Source organism: Zeugodacus cucurbitae, chromosome 2 (assembly GCF_028554725.1).
Source record: "Zeugodacus cucurbitae isolate PBARC_wt_2022May chromosome 2, idZeuCucr1.2, whole genome shotgun sequence".
Classification (NCBI taxonomy): Eukaryota; Metazoa; Arthropoda; class Insecta; order Diptera; family Tephritidae; genus Zeugodacus; species Zeugodacus cucurbitae.
In genome coordinates this window covers 27,491,319-27,512,255 of record NC_071667.1, presented here as the reverse complement: position 1 = coordinate 27,512,255, position 20,937 = coordinate 27,491,319, and the positions used below count along the sequence as shown (strand labels likewise).

General features: G+C 35.2%; 2 protein-coding genes across 12 annotated transcripts in view; both read right to left on the bottom strand.

Moving 5' to 3' along the window:
- Positions 1-2,602: 2,602 nt before the first annotated feature.
- Positions 2,603-4,697, bottom strand: LOC105213670 (venom protease). The gene is made up of 4 exons (XM_011186656.3): positions 4,542-4,697; positions 4,300-4,479; positions 4,020-4,221; positions 2,603-3,497 (listed from the first exon to the last, which is right to left on the bottom strand). Exons 1-4 carry the CDS (start codon positions 4,630-4,632, stop codon positions 2,873-2,875), a joined length of 1,098 nt encoding a protein of 365 aa, XP_011184958.1. The 5' UTR covers positions 4,633-4,697; the 3' UTR covers positions 2,603-2,872.
- Positions 4,698-9,339: 4,642 nt separating this feature from the next.
- Positions 9,340-20,937, bottom strand: part of LOC105213669 (dystrophin, isoforms A/C/F/G/H) — a 397,492-nt gene continuing 385,894 nt past the window's right edge. For 7 of the 11 annotated variants that reach the window (XM_054232196.1, XM_054232193.1, XM_054232202.1 and 4 more), the window contains 5 exons: positions 20,565-20,685; positions 20,050-20,492; positions 19,698-19,974; positions 17,449-17,805; positions 9,340-15,142 (listed from right to left, as the gene is read on the bottom strand). In XM_054232196.1, the coding sequence (XP_054088171.1) occupies positions 14,907-15,142; positions 17,449-17,805; positions 19,698-19,974; positions 20,050-20,492; positions 20,565-20,685 (1,434 nt within the window). In that variant the 3' untranslated portion in view covers positions 9,340-14,906. Of the gene's footprint in view, positions 15,143-16,418; positions 16,483-17,448; positions 17,806-19,697; positions 19,975-20,049; positions 20,493-20,564; positions 20,686-20,937 lie in introns of all 11 variants that reach the window. The other 4 variants (XR_003752425.2, XM_029041316.2, XR_003752426.2 and 1 more) reach the window with 4 other exon arrangements.

Genomic DNA, 20,937 nt, shown 5'->3' with positions numbered 1-20,937 from the left:
AGATTTATACACACTTTTGATTATTTACTTCGCATAAAGTTTTATTAAAAGACGTTAAAATATGTATTATGTAATTTTGTTTGTTGCACTTTGCTACTGTTTGTCTCTTGACGTCTGTATCCCATGCCTTTGTTACATGATTTAAGCAATCCATAAGTGTAATATCATATTTCCAATTCAAGAATTCGAGTTAAGAAATTTTAAGTTATGGAAGGAAATTTGAATTAAATATGATTTCTAAACACTAGTGCCACTTCAAAAGAGTGAAATCGGTTGAGGAATTATCTCAGCCTTAATATACTATATAGAATGACTTTCGCTATTCTTGTGGGCTTTATACTGAACATATGGGTAAAATTGTGTGTTATCTTAAAAATCATAAATAAATTGCGAGTATATAAAATTTTCGGTTACAACCGAACTTAGTTCTTCCTTATTTGTTTAATAAAAATCTTTACCATATTGCTACTTTTTTGAGCATAACAAATTCCAAGAGCATACAATTTTCGGTTAAATCCAAACTTACTTAGCTCTTACTTACCTGTTTTTGGTGCGTTGGATAGAAAAAACATTATTTCTTTCATTGATAGACGAAAAGATTTTGACTAAATTCATTAAATACTAGCAGACCCGACCACACGTTTTTGTGGCTAAGGTATACATTAAATTAGTAAATTTAAAAATGGGTAAATCTCTCAGATAATTTAATGTAATTCAGAGGAAATTGTTTTCTTCCAATAGTGTGTCTCTGTTCCAAAAATTATTAAAATCGGGTCATAACGTCTCCTAGCTCCCATATACCTAATTATAGGTTTTTCAAAAATTTGTTGGGCTTTATTCCGCATATATGTATTAGTTAATATGTGATATATCTTAGCAAAATTAAGTGAGCATATAGTATTGTGTATAGTGTACCTTGCTGGTGAAATTGAATGAAATCGGTTCAGGAATTACCTCAGCCCTCATATCTATATATGACGAGTTTCGTTATTCTATTAAACTTTATGCCGAAGTTATGGGTAAATTTGTGTGTTATCTTAATAAAATTTCTTCAATAAATTGCGAGTGTAAAAAATGTTCGGTTACACTCGAACTTAGCTTTTCCTTACTTGTTTTAGATTTTTGTTGTCAATTCAAATAAAATTCTCATATTATTATCTTCCTCGCAACTTTTCCATATTTACTTATGTACTTTCTAAACCTTTTCTGGATTTATCCAAATATTTCAAGACTACGATTAGCCAGATCAATTTGGCCGTTCTCGAGTTTTTGCGAAACTAACGAACATCAATTTATTTTTTATACTCTCGCAACACAGAGTATTATAGAGTATTATAGTTTTGTTCACATAACGGTTGTTTGTGTCACCAAGAAATAAAAGAGTTAGATATGAGGTTATATACTTATATATAAATGATCAGGATGACGGGGGGAGTTGAAATCCGGATGTCTGTCCGTCCGTCCGTCCGTGCAAGCGATAACTTGAGTAAAACTTAAGACATCTTAATGAAACTTGGAACATATGTTCCTTGGGACCGTGAGAGGGTTGCTTTCGAAAATGAGCAAAATCGGTCCACTCCCACCCCCACAAAATGGCATATAAAGTGTTATAAATAAAGTTATAACAGAAAAATTTGGAATAAAGGATCGCACTAGGAAGGGGCATATTTGGATGTAATTTTTTTGTGAACGTGGACGTGGCCCCGCCCCTAAATCGGTTATTTGTATATATCTTGCCAACCAATGATGCTATATCAACGATTCTCTTACGTAATATTAGGGTTTACCCCACCACCTTATGTACCCCACCACACACCATGAAAATAGTTGAAATCGGATAATAACCACGCCCACCTCTCATACAAAGGTTAGGTTGAAAATTACTAAAAGTGGGCTAACCTACTAATGAAAAACGTCAGACACACTAAATTTCTGAAGCTGCATTCAGATTTTTTTACAAAATGGAAAATGGGCGTGGCGTCGCCCACTTATTTGTCAAAAACCATATCTCAGGAACTACTCGACCGATTTCAATGAAAATAGGCCAAATCGCTTCACAACCACGCCTACTTCCCATATACCAGAAATTTGAAGACGATCTGAATCGTTTACTTTACAATATATAAAGTAAGCACTAGTGAAGATATCGGTGCAGAACTTTGCACAAATACTACGTTTATAGTGTGGCAGCCCCATTCTAAAAATCGTCAAAATCGGACCATAGGTTTTCAAGGCCCCATATATCGAACACGAGGGCCTCGGTGCTTCTAACCTAGTATTATGGTTTCCAACTTTCAATGGACTTTATACAATATATGTATATGACGAATATGTGGGTCAAATTGTGTATTATATAATATAAATAAAGTTAAATAAATAAATTGCGAGAGTATAAAATGTTCGGTTACACCCGAACTTAGCACTTCCTTACTTGTTATAACTATATATCAGAAATGCTTTGTATGGGAGATTATAAAAGTTTTTCTCTCCGTAAGAACCATCCTTGTACTTCAAGGAATATTCTAAAAAAAGAATTAGCGAAATCGATTCAGCTGTTCTCGAGTTATGCGCTTAGCAATATATTAAGCGATTCATTTTTATAATATAGATAAACAACATTGGTGTAATTTTATTGATCTTGTTCTACATATTTTACATTGGTTTTTTTATAAATTTTTATTTGGCCATACATGAAATTCGATGATACAATTCAATTCAAATCTACTGATAACTTAAGCCGGTTTCGAAATAGATTCATTACCACGTCTACTTCCTTTAGACCTCAAGTTTGAAGTCAAACTGATTCGTTCACTTTGCAATATATAAGTTAAGCACCTTGAGGAGAGTACGTAATGTTCGGTTACACCCGAACTTAGCCCATCCTTTCTTCTTTTGTTTCATTTGGCCACACATGAGATTCGATGAAATCCACAAAAGCTGTAACATTTGTATTTATGCTTGGTATATCCTGTTCACCACATACCTCTTGGCCAAACGATACTACACCGGCGACCATATACAAACATCTGTATTCCAGATTATGGGGAAATTTTATAAGTATAGGTCCACCGGAGTCACCTTTGCACGTATCCGTGGAGTTTCCGTGCAAACAAAATTGTATACGATCACGAAGACCGCGTTGCAAATCATGGATTATATTTGAAATCTGGGTACAATTATCATTGTCCATTTTTTCTAATAGGACGCGACGCAACTGTGGAGACATTTCCGCCAATTCGCCAGTGTAACCCCAGCCAACGGCCCAATATTGGTCTTGGTTGTATGCCATAAAATTTGGTGTGAGTATACAAGCGGGTTGAACATAGTCGGTGAAAGTGACTGTGCCATTCAATTCCAACAACATTATGTCGTAGTACTTTGTACGGTTGTATCTCATGTGCGGTATCGCTCTGCTTACTGAGAACTGCTGTACTCCCACATCATCTTTCGTAGTGCTGAAGTCCACATCGCCAAGTCGCACGACATTTATGGAATCACTGTAAACAGCTTACAGTTAATAATTAGCTAATAAATATATTGAGATTTTTGTATGATTTTAAATTTATGCTAATTCAATCCTCTCGATTTCTGATTCCTCAAATAACTTATCGATTTTGCTTCGTTTATCTGACAACCTCCACTGTAATTTTATTGAACACTTAAACGGAACAGCAAAACAATATGATTCAACGATGAATATGGTATATTTACGAGATATACCTTCTGAATAGTTCTTGCTTTTGAAATATACGATCCCAATATGAGCTCTTAATGCCATCCAAAAAGTTACGGACTACACGACGTTAACCTTGAACATTATCAGAATACCGACAGTTGCCAGAGATGCAATAATAGAATGATACAATTCAATTCAAATCTATCGATAACTTAAGCTATGACATTTCGAATATGTGCCTACTTGCAAAACTAATCACAGACTGGCTTACTTCTATGGACACTGATTTCATTACAGCAAAATTTAGGAATCATAATATTTTTGTAATATTTTATTCATCTACCCATTCCCACAGTGACTCGCAGTCAAAACGAAGCGTTCACTTATCAGCGTACCGCCACAGAACCATGTAGTATCGTTAGTTGTAGGGTTGAAGTTGCCTAGCAAAGCAGCTGGAGGAAATTCCTTCAATTTAGCTCTTTCTCCGCCCGTTATAAATTTTTGGGGACATTCTTTAGATGTCATTTTCGTGTATCTTTCACAGGCTGAAAATTTACAAAAATAAATGCGATCGATAAATAAATGTACACTGAATTCCGATCCTGAAGAATTTTACTTCTCACCCAATTCTGACACCAATACAGGTGGGATATAGGTTGTGTTGTATTTAGGCTCTTCGGGACAGCAAACGATACCCTTTATTCTATCACAATGTAATACATCATCCTCTTGGCTCAGCACCTCGCAATTACTGAATGTTTTACAAGTGCAGTTCTCATACTTACATTCGCATGGCTCACCCTCTGATAAATTTAATGAAAAAACTATGAAATTTGCCTTCTTTTTTAGAACATATTAATTTTACCAGCTTTTAATATCATTTTTGTTTGCACTGTTATCACTAACGTGAAGATGAGGAAGATCAAGTGCGCCAAATAATTCACTAGTACTTTCATAATGGAAGCTATTTAACAACTGTCTGCTGTCTTGGCAAAGCTTCAAAATTTGGGCACATAGATGCTGAGGAATTTTCAAGATAGATAATATAATAAGTCTTCGACTATGTTGCAAAGTATTTAGAGAGAGAGAGAGAGAGAGAGAGAAAGAGAGAGAGAGAGAGAGAGAGAGAGAGAGAGGAGAAAGAGAGAGAGTTCGGCTTATCGTAAAAAATGGGATTTCACAAAAATCAATGGAATCTAAATACACGCGAATAAATATATATGTACATATATACATATACATATAGGATATAGAATTTGGTAGCTTTCTTTTTGTTGGTTGGCAGGTGATCAACTCATTGTCAAGTTGTCTAGCAAACTAGATCATATTAGATTTTCTCAAATTTCATGTCCAAAACAAATAACTTGTTTTTTATGTGCTAAGTGCTAAGAAACATTTTCAGGGATAAGGGGGATTCTATTACTATTTTTTATACATACATTTTATATAAATAATTCACCATATCAGCATAAGCTATTTCAATAGAACTTCAATGAAACATTTCCTTCTACCGCTGTAGCACTATAATGGGGATTCTCGGTTAATCTAAAACTGGTTGAAAGAGGGTTGTAACTTTGCAAGCTCCCTGATATTGAATATGTGGACCCTATACTTATATGAATAGATCTGATTTTATACCGAAAATGTTAGTTTTTTCGCAATAATTATTTTCGAACTTCTAGATAGTAGATTTCATATCAAAGTTCGATCAAAATGTGATTTATCTTGGAAATATAATATATTCAATAAAAAACCACTATAATTGGAGGATGGGATCATGTGTAGAAGTTCACACAAGTGAGGAAAGTTTTTGATTGTCATTCACTTGGGAGTGGCCAGAAACGATTCTTCTCCACATGGTTCAAGCAGCTCACGACTTCCGGTTTTAGACCAAGTATCCTCTGGGTAGCCAACAGACATCCGTTTGAAGGCGAGCTAAAGTGAGAAGGCGAAGCCCGCTTATGCGGTTGTGCGTAGGGCTTGGGACCCACCACATAAAAACACCCCCCAATGAAAAATCTACGAAAGCCTCGGATGAGACACCCCCTTTTTGATGACGACCCCTGCAAACGTTTTAAGGACAATGATATAAGGGCATGCACCTGGAATGTCCGGACCCTTAATTGGGAAGGTGCCTCTGCCCAGCTGGTTGATGTCCTCATACGACTCCAGGCTGACATCACCGCCATCCAAGAAGTGCGATGGACGGGACAAGGACGGAAGAAGGTGGGTCCTTGTGACATCTACTACAGCGCCCATATAAAGGAGCGCAAATTTGGTGTTGGATTTGTGGTGGGAGAGAGACTCCGTCGCAGAGTCCTGGCATTCACCCCGGTGGATGAACGTCTAGCCACAATCCGCATCAAAGCGAGGTTCTTCAACATATTTGCGCCCACGCCCCAACGGAAGAGAAGGACGATGTGACCAAAGATGCTTTCTATGAGTGCCTAGAACGCACCTATGAGCGCTGCCCCCGCCACGATGTAAAAGTCGTGCTTGGCGATTTTAACGCCAGGGTGGGTAAAGAAGGTGTCTTTGGCACAACAGTCGGAAAATTCAGCCTCCATGACGAAACATCGCCAAACGGCCTGAGGCTGATCGACTTCGCTGGGGCCCGAAATATGGTCGTCTGTAGTACCAGATTCCAGCATAAGAAAATACATCAAGCTACTTGGCTGTCTCCTGATCGAAACACGCGGAACCAAATCGATCACGTTGTGATAGACGGAAGACATGTCTCCTGTGTTTTAGACGTGCGTACGCTCCGAGGACCAAATATAGACTCGGACCACTATCTGGTCGCAGCAAAGATACGCACCCGCCTCTGTGCAGCAAAGAACGCCCGTCAACAAACACAAGGAGGGTTCGACGTCGAAAAGCTGCAATCGCAACAGACAGCCACGAAATACTCTACTCGACTTGCACTCCTGCTCTCTGAGAGCACTCATCAGCATCTCGGTATAAGGGAACTGTGGAACGGCATCTCAAACTCACTGCGTACCGCTGCAGCCGAAACAATTGGTTTTCGGCAACGACAAAAAACAAGCTGGTACGATGAGGAGTGCCGTCTCGCAGCGGAGAGAAAACAGACTGCCTACCTCGCAACGTTGCAAACGACCACAACACGTGCGGGATGGGATAGATACCGAGAGCGATAGCGATCCCCCAATCGATGACGATGGAACAGATGTTCCATTACCCGACCATGAAGAAATTCGAATAGCAATTACCCGCTTGAAGAACAACAAAGCAGCGGGGGCCGATAGATTACCGGCAGAACTATTCAAATACGGCGGCGAAGAACTGATAAGGTGCATGCATCAGCTTCTTTGCAGAATATGGTCGGAAGAAAGCATGCCTGACGATTGGAATCTCAGTGTGCTCTGCCCAATCCATAAAAAGGGAGATCCCACAATCTGCGCCAATTACCGTGGGATCAGCCTCCTAAATATCGCATACAAGGTTCTATCGAGCGTACTGTGTGAAAGACTAAAGCCCACCGTCAACAAACTGATTGGACCTTATCAGTGTGGCTTTAGACCTGGAAAATCGACAACTGACCAGATATTCACCATGCGCCAAATTTTGGAGAAGACCCGTGAAAAGAGTATCGACACATACCACCTTTTTGTCGATTTTAAAGCTGCTTTCGATAGCACGAAAAGGAGCTGCCTTTACGCCGCGATGTCTGAATTTGGTATCCCCGCAAAACTAATACGGCTGTGTAAATTGACGCTGAGCAACACCAAAAGCTCCGTCATGATTGGGAAGGACCTCTCCGAGCCGTTCGATACCAAACGAGGTTTCAGACAAGGTGACTCACTATCGTGCGACTTCTTTAACCTGATGCTGGAAAAAATTATAAGAGCTGCAGAGCTAAACCGAGAAGGTACAATCTTCTACAAGAGTGTACAGCTCCTGGCGTACGCCGATGATATTGATATCATCGGAAGCAACAACCGCGCCGTTTGTTCTGCTTTTTCCCGCATTGATAAGGAGGCGAAGCGAATGGGTCTGGAGGTGAATGAGGACAAGACGAAATATCTCCTGTCATCAAACAAACAGTCGGCGCATTCGCGTCTTGGCTCCCACGTCACTGTTGACAGTCATAACTTCGAGGTCGTATATAATTTCGTATACCTAGGAACCAGCATCAACAACACGAACAATGTCAGCCCCGAAATCCAGCGCAGAATAACTCTTGCCAACAGGTGCTACTTTGGACTGAGTAGGCAATTTAACAGTAAAGTCCTCTCTCGACGAACCAAAATCAAGCTCTACAAGTCGCTTATCATTCCCGTCCTGCTCTACGGTGCAGAAGCTTGGACGATGTCAACATCAGATGAGACGACACTAGGAGTTTTCGAGAGGAAAATTTTGCGCAAGATTTATGGTCCTCAGAACATTGGCAACGGCGAATACCGCAGACGATGGAACGATGAGCTGTACGAGTTATACGACGACATTGACATAGTTCAGCGAATAAAAAGACAGCGACTACGCTGGCTAGGTCATGTTGTCCGAATGGACGAAAACACTCCAGCACTGAAAGTGTTCGATGCAGTACCCGCCGGAGGAAGCCGAGGAAGGGGAAGGCCTTCACTCCGTTGGAGGGACCAGGTGGAGAGCGACCTGGTTAAACTTGGGATCTCCAACTGGCGCCGAACTGCGAAGGAGAGAGAGAGGTGGCGCACTATCGTCGATTCGGCTATAACCGGCTAAACGGTTGCAACGCCAATCACATCACAATATGGGTATTCAATTTTGGATGTTTATAAAAATTTGCCACTGAAAGTATTATATCGGGAAAGAAAGAAAGAAACAAGTTTTAAGTATGTTTTGGAAAAAAGTTGACATCTATTTCTAATTGAAATAAGTTGATAAAATTAATGGAATAAAATAAGAAATACTAATCACTTGATTTGGTGAATTGAATATCAAGAAATTTTTTTTCTTTGTTCTTTTCTATTTCTTAAAGCTGAGTTTTCAATTAAAAGCGTTTCATAATTTTCCTAAATTCGTTTATTTTATTTAATCAATTTGTTTATTTGCCAGTTATACATACAATTAGCATTAGCTATGAGTAAATATGCATTAATGATATGATTACTTTTTATATATGTATATGTATATGAACTATAGGAAATGTACTTTTAGGATATTGGATACAAAATAAAAACAAATAAATGTTTCATGAATTTATTCGTTTTGATCTTACAAGGAATTTTCCTTTCTAATTGTTGTATTAAATATACGATTATTTATGCAAACATCTGATAATACAGTTATGTTGTCAGACGTATTTTTATATATTACATATATAAATTTATTACGTAATATTTATAAATGTATATAACTAGTTATATAATAGAAATATGTATGTATATGTGTACATAATCAGATATGATATAAAAATTGTTAGCATTCTTGGGTCTAAGAGACATTAGATGAATAGTCGTTTTATTATTCATGACAAATTGCAAGCTTTCACGAATTTGAATGAGAATATCGTCGAGCTTAATACGAAAGAAAATAGAGGAAAGAGCTTTCATTTGCTAAATAGTTGCACGTTTTGAATGCTGTATTTAAAACTTAGTCGAACATATGTATGTATTTTGAGGGGTTATAGTGGTTTTAACTGTTAAGCGGGTTTAACAGTTTCAACGCGGTTGCTGGCAGTAAAAAGACGAAAAATGGAACTTATCGTATGTAGTAGATATTAAGTATATATTCCTTGATGAGCCTGCTAATATTTAATTTATAGGTGCTCGAAAAATCACCAAACTTTATACTTACAGAACTTTGCTTTATAATTGTCCGTTAAGTTTAAAGTTGTTCAGATTTTTGTAAGTTCTATGAACTTTGTGAGCTTTCGCTGTTGTGTCCGAGATACACGTTTTTGCTCTGTTTGCTTTGTATTTTCTTATTAGGTAGTTCAATAAAATATGTTTTATCTATTTTTGTTTAATCAAACGACAAATATTTTTTTTTGTTTTTTCTGTTTTGTCAGAAGTTAGTCAGAATTTCGTTTAGTTAGGCAGTATATTATGACGTCAGCATATTATAATTATAATTATAGTGTTTTTTTATGTTTTATCTGATTTTTATTGCGATGACCACTGTTCCGCATATTTGATTTACAATATTTAAGTATAACTCCATTTAATTACATTTACAGTTGTTTTAATGAGTTTAGTTGGGGAAATAATATGTGTGTTTCGAACTAGGAGCTTACTTAATGATGAATAGAAATTTAAATAGTTTTCTTAGAATATCGGGTCACTTGCTTAGAAAAATGTTGGCAGGTAGAAATCTTAATCGAAGAGAACTCTCTTAACCACAGTGCTTTGCGCTTAAGGGGCGCCCAAATTGTTTCTATGAATATTTGCAGAGCGAATATCATCACTAGGTCCCGAAGGAACTTCAATTTGTAATCTACTAAAATCTATTTGCTCAGCAGCACTTTGAACAACTTTTTGAGAACAATTAACATGTATATTTACATGTATGTTTGTGGTCTAGCATCGGCTGAGGTTATTCAACTATGCCAGTGTTCAAAACATGAGAGAACGATGTACGAACGCGTATAGGAAGTATCACAAGAAAATACTAATCCCGTGAGAAATTGTTAAGCAAAAAAAGAAAGAAAGAGGAAAGAAACTGCTTAGTCATATAAACTAATTTATTATCGAACTCGAATATGTATTCAAATTACTTTGGAAGTTTGTAGTATTGTGCTGATGGTAAAATTTACCACAATAAGCTATGAATTCAACTGTTTCTGTTCAAGTCTAAACTATGTGAATGGAAAGTAATCATATTGCCTAACTAAACTTGATACAATTACACACCAGTTGATTTTCAATAGTCACTACTCTTCCTACTCTTCCGCTCGTATTGTTCCTACCATTTGCTTGTTCGATTCACCACTAATCAATTTTGGGAGAATCGTCAAACACCGGCTACATGAGCTACACCGGCTAGATCGAGCAAATGAATTTGTAGAAACGTACATTTATTTTTTATTAATTTTAAAATCTAATTGTGGCTTGCAGCACTGTTTATATTTCAGGATATGTGAATTCTAAATCTTTTATTCGAATATATGTATGTATGTATTTCTGTTTTCGCATTATTAATTGTAAACTTTTCTGTTTCTGTTTTTGATAATTTTCCTAAATTCGTTTATTCAAACAATTATTTAAGTTACTTGCTATATATGTGCATGTGCATATGTTTGAATGTAATTAGCGTTTAACTATTTTATAGATTTATTATATGATATGAATATTTTGTATGTATATGTATAAGTATATGAATTATAGGAAGTGTACTAGTATGTTATTGGATATGTTTTTAAATTCGTTACAAAATTAAGAAAAACGACTATAGAATGACATTATCGCATTTGATCTTACAATGAATTTTCTTTTGTTGTTGTTCAATACAATTTTTCGATACGCTTGTTTTCACATTTAAACACACAAATATCTGTAATACTGTAATATATTGTCAGATATCTTTGCATATTATTCATATATATTTACGTATATTTTAAACACACATTCATTTAGTTTATAGAGTCGAGCGATCTTCTCAATACAAGCTTACATGAAGCTTTAGTGAGCTTTCATAACAGTGTAACTTTAAAATTTAAAGAATTGTTTCAAATAACAGAAAATATTATTACGTAAAAATTAAATTGATCAGTCCGAAAGTTTAAAGAGCTTTCATTTCATATAATTTGAATGAAAAATATGTTGATCCAAATGCAAGAAAGGGAAGCAGAAGCAAAATATTATTTGATATTAATTTTTAGTGTCTTAGAGAATTGTGTATGTGTTTAAATAGCAGTCAGGAGGTGAGTTGTGCAAGCTTTCGCTTATGGTGCTATGATTGCTTTGAAAAGCATAAAGCGGTTTCTGTTCGTTCATATTGGCAGTGAGTGTAATAAAATATTACTAGTAATACTTTCAAAAGATTGGACTCCACGCACTTTTATTACGCTCATCAGAGCCAAGTCAATTGCATAAATTCATTTAGTTGTAATTTAAAGCAATAATTTTTATTAAATGAAAATATGGTCATATTGTAAGTACCGTTAGAAATTAGAAAACTGTCCTAAAAATTATAATTTTGTATTACATTTGCGAATTTTCAGCTTTCAAGTGTACTCGTACAAGCTCTAAACTATAAAGCTTGAAAAACTTAATTGAAAAATAATGTATAATTGGATTACCAAGCGCTAAAAGTTGTTATTATATCATCTTTAACTTATTGCGTCGTAAACCAGCGCACTGTTAGTTTTAAGTTATGCTTTTTTCGCGCGAAGCTTTCACTATGTAAAGAGCTTTCATGCATTTTCTACATATTTGAATTTACACCCAGTTTATAATAGATGCTTGTAGCTTTTGGACTTTTATAGTAGTACCATGTAAGCTTTCATTAACTTATAAGAAATACATATTTTAAGTTTTCCTTTCGATCTATATTAATATAGTTTTATATGTATGTATATCTATATTTCTTCAATTGTATTCCAAATTTGTATCAGTTACTAAAATTTTGAAACATTTTGTTTATTTTTTATTGGTTTATTTTCAGAAGATTGTTTCGTTCCGTTTGTTTTTTTATTCTAAAAATATTTTTATTTTATATTTTATTTTTCAAAATATATAGACATGGAATTGATATTCTTAAAGCAGTTTTGGAGGTTCATTTTTTACTGAGATTGAAGTTATTAGTATATTCTAGGCTTAATAGATGTAGATTGTAGTATATTGATTCGCATATTTCGGAAATAATCTAAGAAGTACGATAGGGTTTACTGATTAGGTTCGGATTGTGGACGTTAATTGAATGAATTATTGACTTCTTTAGATTGGTTTGTAAAATATTTATGTCAACACTAATTGTAGTTTGATTCATTATACGCGTTTAATATTATTCAAAGTTATACAATATATAGTTGGTTATGTAATTTCGCTTATCAAAACCACATTTATGAGTAGAAAAGGTGGTATATTTATGTTGGTTTTTGTCAATACAAGTTTATACAGTCTGTTTTCCGTTAATATTTTTTTTCATTTTTTTATTTTTAATAAATAAAACTGAAAACGTATTAGCTGGAGTGTCTCGTGATGGTGAACTGTTATAAGAGAAATGGTTGAAGATTTTAATGTTCATATTCAAACAATGGAATAGCATTCAAATCGGAACTTTGCTGTCATCCAAATATCGAAAATCTTTATTATTTAGATTTCAGAGATCACTTAAATATAAAAGAACACGGAAAAACTTATAAAATATTTCTTTTAAACTTTTTGGAAAGAAAATATAAGTATTGAAGCAACAAGCTTTTCAAAGCTTTAAGCTCATTTGTCTTATAACTTCAGATGCTGTGGTATAACTCAAAATATTAATTTTTTTTGTGTCACATCAAAAGTTTGCAAGAGAAAAGCTCCGGGTAAATATGTAATTGTAATTAAATATAAATAAAAAACGGCATAAATAAAGAAAACACTTTTTAGTTCGTAAAATCATTTTATGAAAACACGCAATATTTATTTGAAAATTTTAAAAGAAACAAAGCAAAAAATAAAACTTAAAAACTAACTAAACGGGGTTTTATTATGTAAATTACACTTAAATTGCTTTGCATACAAGATAAAAATAAAACTTAAAGTAAACACAATTTCAAGTATTTTAAGAAATATTTTCAAAATTTTACAGAAACAAGTTTTAATTTTTACAGTAATGAATTTTAATTACATTTTAATTTAAATTTAACTGAAATTTTTTTAAAAATTTTGTTTTAATTGTACTTGTGTGAATGTTGTTGTTTTTTCTTTTTTTTTTAACTTATTAACTTAACTCAAATTAATAAATATGGGTACCGTTAAAAAATATGAAAATCAAAGCAACAATTGCATTGCATTTCCTTTAACTGCTGCATGGGAAAGTTTTTCATTTAATTTTACAAGTTGCTCGCTATAAAAATTTATATTTATACATATGTATATAAAATTACAAAGCATTACAAAGACCAGTTACTTAACAGTTATATAAATTTACTTTTTTTAATTTTATATGCATTTTTAGTATTTTTCTTTTACAATTTTTTATTTTTGTTTGTGTATTCTGTTAGTTTTATTATTTTATTAGAAAAAAATATTTGAGTGGCTAATATTGCCGAAGCTATTTGGGTAGACTATTTCGTTTTTATCGTGATATGTTTACATATAAGCTACTAAGTATTTCACTAAATTTATTTTGTATTTATTGGCATTCATGCAATCAATGATTTTGTTGTAGTATGCTTATTGCAAAATATGAAACAAAATAAGCAAAACTTTTAATATATACTATAACAATTCGTTTTAAATAAAAATTAAGTTTAGAATATACATGATTTCTTTTACACGGAAATTTCAATATTTGTGAAAGCTTTCTTTGAACATTTGCGCATGTTGTTGTTGCCACTTGATTGATTCACATTTTTACAAAGAGTTGAGTAATTTTCCATCGAGTCTAACACTTTCGCCTGCTTTAGCACTTTTGCTCTGCAACTCATTACCATTTGAAAAGCTTTCAGCAAAAAATTACCGTTATTGTGTTAAGCTTTTCGTAAGCTTTCATCTTAACTAATCAGTTGCAAACAACAGTTGAATTAATTAACAAGTTGATTCAAAGTCAATTCAATTTTTTCGTTTTTTCGCCAATTTCTTCGATTTCATAGCATATAATTTGTATGTATTTATTGTATGCATTTAATATGTGATTTGTTGTTTTTGTTTTTTTTTCGCTAAGTTTATATGTATGTATACCATATTAAGCATATGTAAGTATATATTTATATGTATTTGTAGCTAAATTTAATTATATTTATTTATTTAAACAATTGTGTTTTCTCATATTTCCTCTTAATTTCTTTATACTTAACAATAAGTTAGCTGCATTGCAATGATATATCAATATTACGCATATATGTAAGTGTATATGTATGTATATATTACGCAAAAGGATTCGACAGCCTCCACGCTCTAATAATGTTAGATACCGTTAGCTGCATATCCATTAACAAATTTTCTGGTTCCACTTCTACTGCTGCTTCTGTCTACTACTGCCGACATCCTCTCGTTAAGGATTCATGCATTTCCCACATTCATTTTCAACTCATTTTCTTCCTCCTTAACAGTCGCATTTCTTTATAGTTTTTCGTGTGCTCTTCCTAGTTTAGTATCGTTGCAGTTGTGTTATTGGTGGTTGTTACGTTGGTTTTGGTTTTCGTTGTTGCCGTTAAAGGTTTTATGATTGTTTTAGCACTTATCGCCGTTGCCACACTTTCGCCATCCTCATCCTCATCGCCCAAGGTGTCGCAATCGTTTTCTTGACACTGTGTTTGTTCGATCATCTCCTCGGTTATGACTGTCACCAGCTCTTCAACGGCACGTCCAATTTCAGCGGCTGAAAAGAGTATATTTTTATTTAAAAAATGTTGATAGAATAAATTAAATTTATTGTAGCAATGAAAGATTTATAAAATCTATTTCAATTAGTACAAAATATTTAGCCTCGTCGCAAGGTAACCCATTAGGCAATAACTGCTTAAAACCCCTGTAACTAAGGCAAGATCAGATCAGCGATTTAGACGGAATTTGGAGCAATACCGTTGTGATAGAAGGTAATTAAATGGCAAATACAATGCTGTATAATTTCAATTCAGTGATCAGTTCTTCTATTTTTCCTGCTCCGAACTAAAGACTAAAGATAATCGAATGGTTTCGCAAAAAATATTTCAGAGTTGATCTAATACCAACGGTACATCGCGGCTATTGCAACCCTTCAAAGTGATGAATAATCAATGTGATAGAAATAGATTTTACGACTACTTTTTTCCGAGTGTGTTTTGACGTTTTCGATTCCTTGGATCTTGTGAATAACTAAAATCTTTATCTCGCAATACTTCGGGAGTGTGAGGTGACTTTCCAGGTTTTGCATTTTATATACTAAATTGTTTTAATATTACGTACTTTGTTCATCTTCTTTTTGTTTAATTTTAGGCAGTGGAGCCGTATGAACACTCCTCAAAAGCCTTGATTAACTTTAATTGTGCTCCTGATAAGCTTCGATGTGCTACAAATGTTGAATCATTGAAATGTGATTGTATAAGAAATAAAAAAAGTCCAAGCGCACCAGTGGGAGAAGCCTGTGTAGTCACGACGGCTGAAAACTGTATCGCCAGCAGAACTTCTTTGAAGATTGGAAAGAGCATTTTGAGCCTTATGCACAACTAATTTAACAATTACTTCCAACATACATATATTCAAAGTGTATTCAACAAAGTGAACTAAGTATTTGACATACCCGTTTTTGACAATAAAATAGTAAACAATTCATGTATTTGTTTACATTAACCCGTCTTTTTTTAACTTTAACAATATAATATATGTATATTGATAAAATTGTTTGCAATTTGTCAGTTGGAGCACAAAACCTTAGTAAATTGCTTCCATGAGTTGTTTTGCATAAGCAGAAAGTATTCGGCATTTTCTTTTATTCCTTTAAAAAATATTTTTTTTGGGTTTGAAATTTGTTTTCTTTTGAATTTCAAAATTTGAATTTTTGAATAAAGGTATGGGTTAAATCAATGGCAACAAAAATGTCAAATTCGGGTAAAAAAAATGAAATGTCATATACGTGGTTCACTTTGTTGAATACACTTTGCATATATTCAAATTACCGTTTGAATCAATATTTTCGTAAAAAATTTCCTTGACTTTAATATTCAGCTATTTATGCGTGATCTATATATTTTATTCAACAATGAGTGTTTATCCATTATTTCGTGGCATATCCAATGTAAGCAATAGATCGTTAGAAAGAGAGAGAGAGAGGGAGATGTATTAGTAAAAAGGGATTGAAATTTGAAAAAATTATTAATTTGTTTTTATTAAAATAAATAATTATATTAATTTATACTATAATAATTTAATAATGCTTATATTATTATATTATTTTGTTTATATATAAAAAATATGAAAAAAAATCATATATCATTCAAGCAAAAAATGTATGACGTTCCGAGTAACGGATGAGTCTTTAAAAAATATAACAACTTAGGACGAACAGTTAAAAATTAATTTTGTAGGGATTTGAGTTAAGGGGTTAGAGATAAGATTGTAAATATATAAAAACAATGATAATCAATTAATGAGCTTACACCACTCAACATTTTTTCTGGAGCAATGTGTTACTCTCAAAAAGGGTCTTAATGTGAGTTATAGTAGTATTTGTAAAGGGAAAAGGCTTATAACCGATTTTTTTTTGCTTTTCTAAAAATACTTAAAATTAAGAACTGTAAAATAAAATAAATCACAGCAAACAAACTGAAAATAAGATCGAATTTCCGCATACATTTTGACTTGAAATCAATTAAGTCCATTTAGCGGCCGAAGAGAAAACGTCGAAAGTGGTCGACAATCAACAAGCAAATAAAATAAATAAAAGCAAACACAATAATTAATTAGCAACGCATAAAAAATGCCGCAAGCAAAATCAATGCAGAAAAAGAATTGCGAAAATTTGCTAAATTCAAACGAAAAAGGCACAACAACAAATCAACGGAAAGCGAAATGACAACAAAATCAGAAAAATCAACCCAGCAAACAACAACAAAAATGGCAAATAAAACTAAAGAAATGGCCATGCAAATTGCCAGCACATTGTTATTGTTGCCGTCATGCTGCTCGTGCATTTTCACCATCATTTACCAGGCATATTGTGCAGCAGACTCGAGTGTGGCGGCGGTGGTGGACGACCATCGTCCAACATGAAGCCTTGCCCGGCGCCGATGCCAACGCCGCCCATATCGATGCCACCGTTTCCTGTTGCGCCAGCGATGCCAGCGATGCCACCCATGTGACTCATACCGCCACCGCCATGACCGCCACCAATCATGCCCATACCACCACCGCCGACGCCAGCAGCGTTTATAGCTACGCGTTGTTGTAGCGCTACCAGTCCAGGACCGAGCGGATGTTTGCCAACACCCATATGCTCAGCAGCGCCACCGCCCGCACCAGTATTGCCAATATTGATCATGCCCATGCCGGGTAGCATCATGCCCTCTGTTGTGGTTTAGGTGACGTTGTTGTCGTTGTCGTGGCGCAAGTGAATTAGTTTAGTTACAGCGCGTCGAGTGGTGGGATGTGGAAAAACGGTGTAATCAGCCAACGTAACGTGTTAGTGAGCAGGTAATAGAATAGTGAATATTCCGGTTATCGTTGTTGTTGTTGACGTATCCGTTTTATATTGATTTAATATTCACACATATATGTATGGATTGTAGTAAAGGAGTGCATTAGTTGTTGTTGCAGGTTGTAGGTACATTGAAGGTTGTTGGCAAAATTTATTGGCGATTATTTGTTTAGCGACAGTTTTTGTATGATGCAAACATACACACACACACAAGCACAATGGTGTCCGGTGTGCGGGGAGGGCAAATATTTCCGTTATAAAAAAAAAACACAGTGTGCGGTTAAAGGGAGAAATACAAAGAGAATTAAGAGTTAGCAAAGGTTGTAATTGGAAAATTACATTTATGATACATATATACTCATACATACATAATAATTAGCTTGTAAACTTAGTTTTTAATTTATTTGTTTTTCAAAAGTAAATGAATTTGCATTTTACTCAATTATTGTAAAATATAAAACCTAAAACCTAAACCAAACAGCTGATCTAAGTAGAGGTGCTTTTTTCAATAGCCTTTTTTTTTAAAAGTCCATGTCATGTTATGTTATTTTCGTTCAGTATTATTTGGCGTCGAGATCTTAAATTGAAAACTTAACAAAATACAGCTTGTGCAAGAACTGAAGCCGCTCGACCGCTCCAAGCGACATCGCTTCGCTCTATGGGCTCTTAAAAAGTTCCAAGAACATCCGACGTTTTCGAGCCAAATTCTGTTCAGCGTTGTAGATCATTTCTGGATAAATGGGTATATAAACAAGCAAAATTGCAGCATTTGGGACGAAGAGCAACCTGAAGAGCTTCAAAAGCTACTATAACATCCAGAAAAAACAACGGTTTGGTGTGGTTTGTGGGCCGGTGGAATCATCAGTTCATAGTTCTTCAAGAATGATGCCGGTGAGAACGTAACCGTCAATGGCAATCGTTATCGCGCCATGATAACCAAATGTTTGATGTCTGAAATTGAAACTTTGGTTTCAACAAGACGGCGCCACCTCCCACACATCGCGACAATCAATGGATTTATTGAGGTAACACTTCAGTGAACACGGAATTTCACACTTTGGGACGATCGATTGGCCACCGAGATCATGTGATATTACACCGTATTTTTTTGTGGGGATATGTAAAATGCTTCGATTTAGGACTTGGAGCAAAACATCATGTGTGTCATTTGCCAATTACCAGTCAAAATGTTCAAACGAGTCATCGAAAATTGGACTCAACGGATCGACCATTTGAGACGTGGCGGACAACATTTGAAAGAGACAATCTTTAAAAAATAAATGCCAAAGAATGTTCTTTCGAATTATGATAAACATTCTCCATTATATTTGAATTTTTGTGTTTTTTCTTTAAAAAAGTAGGGAACTTCGAAATTAATCATGCTTTATTTATAAATGGGCGTGGTCTCGCTTTTTAACAGTTTTAATATATAAGGTATATAGAAAACATAGGGATACCATGATGGAGGTGTCCTCTGATAGGGCCGGTATGTCTACTGTGATAATAGAAACATACAGTGACACCTGCTAACAAATATTATAAATGTAGACACGTAAATCTTTACATATTTGAACTGAACAGTTTTGCTTCAAATAGGTATTTCGCGTTAATCAAATGTGTTGAATTCAAGTGCGATTATAACTGTAAAAAAGTTTATATAGATGGCTTATAAATCGATAAGTAATAACGCTAATTAGCTTTTACATCGTTTTCATCTTTCTGAAAACATACGTTTCCTCCCCTTAAGCTATGGCCTACTCACTTGTGTTTTGCTCATAATGGCCATTCTGTTGATTCATTTTCGCCGGCGAGTCGGTATTCAGCTGCGATGCGGTCACGGAGCGTGTTTGCAATGTGTTCGGTTTGGAATTCAATGCTGAGCCGGCGGCGCTCACCGCGCCACTATTCGGCTCGTCCAACAATTGGCGTAGTCGTTGCAATTGCGCTTCCAGTTGGCGATTGTGATCTTCCAGTATTTGCATGCGCGCCTCGAGGCGACCCTTATGTTGGCGCAGCAGCTTCGCCTCGGCAATCATATCCTAATTGTAAAATGAATTGTATGTAAATAGTGAGTGAACAGTACTCTCCCTCTTTTCACTCTCTGACGCGCTTACCTGTCCATGTTCGCCTTGACCACCGCCATTAGCGCCCGCCGCTAGTCCACCCATGGCGGATGTGGAGTGCTGCATGCCACCATCTGCGTCAGGTGTGGTGCTGTTCTGTTTGCTGCACAATTGCTGATATTCCGCTTGTAAATTGGCATTCTCCTCCTCCAAGTCGCGTATAATCGCTTCCAGCTCTTCGCGTTGCTCGGCGTCCATGGCTGCCATTACTTGAACTGGCGATTTGGGACCGCTACCGTTATTTGTGGGCAATGCCTGACAGTATTGGGCGATCAGTTGGTGTTCATCGTCACTGTCGGGCGTTGAATTCGAACCGGTACAATACTCGACTTGCGCCAAACGGGAAGCATACATTTCGAGGCGTGAGTGCATATCGTTTTGCAGCGTATGTGTGGTATGTTGTGGACTCGGTGCGGGACTCTCTAAAGCGTCACCTATACAGTCGGAGTATATAGTATGTTTGAGTAAAATGTTCTCATTATGATTGTTAAAGCCGTTAAGCTTACCCTCGAGCACACTTTGTACCGGCAAGTAGCCGACACGTGGATGCTTCTTAAAGTATTTGCGACTCTTGAATTTGTTCTTCAAAGCACGCGTGAAATCGCGAACATCTTCCGTTGAGGTGGTCTGGAATTTGGTGTATAAATATGAAATTAAGCATTGCTAATAAGTGGCTATATCTTCTGCTCATTTAAAGAGCACTAAAGCTGAGCTTGAGCTTATAACGAGTATATCTCTATCTGCCTCTGTCACAATTTCTCTATCTTTCTCTTCATTCTATCGTTCTCTTTCTTTTTATCCACCATCTCGATACCTATTTCAATCTCTATTTATATTTGTATCTCTTTTATCTATGTCGCTATTCTTATCGATCTCTAT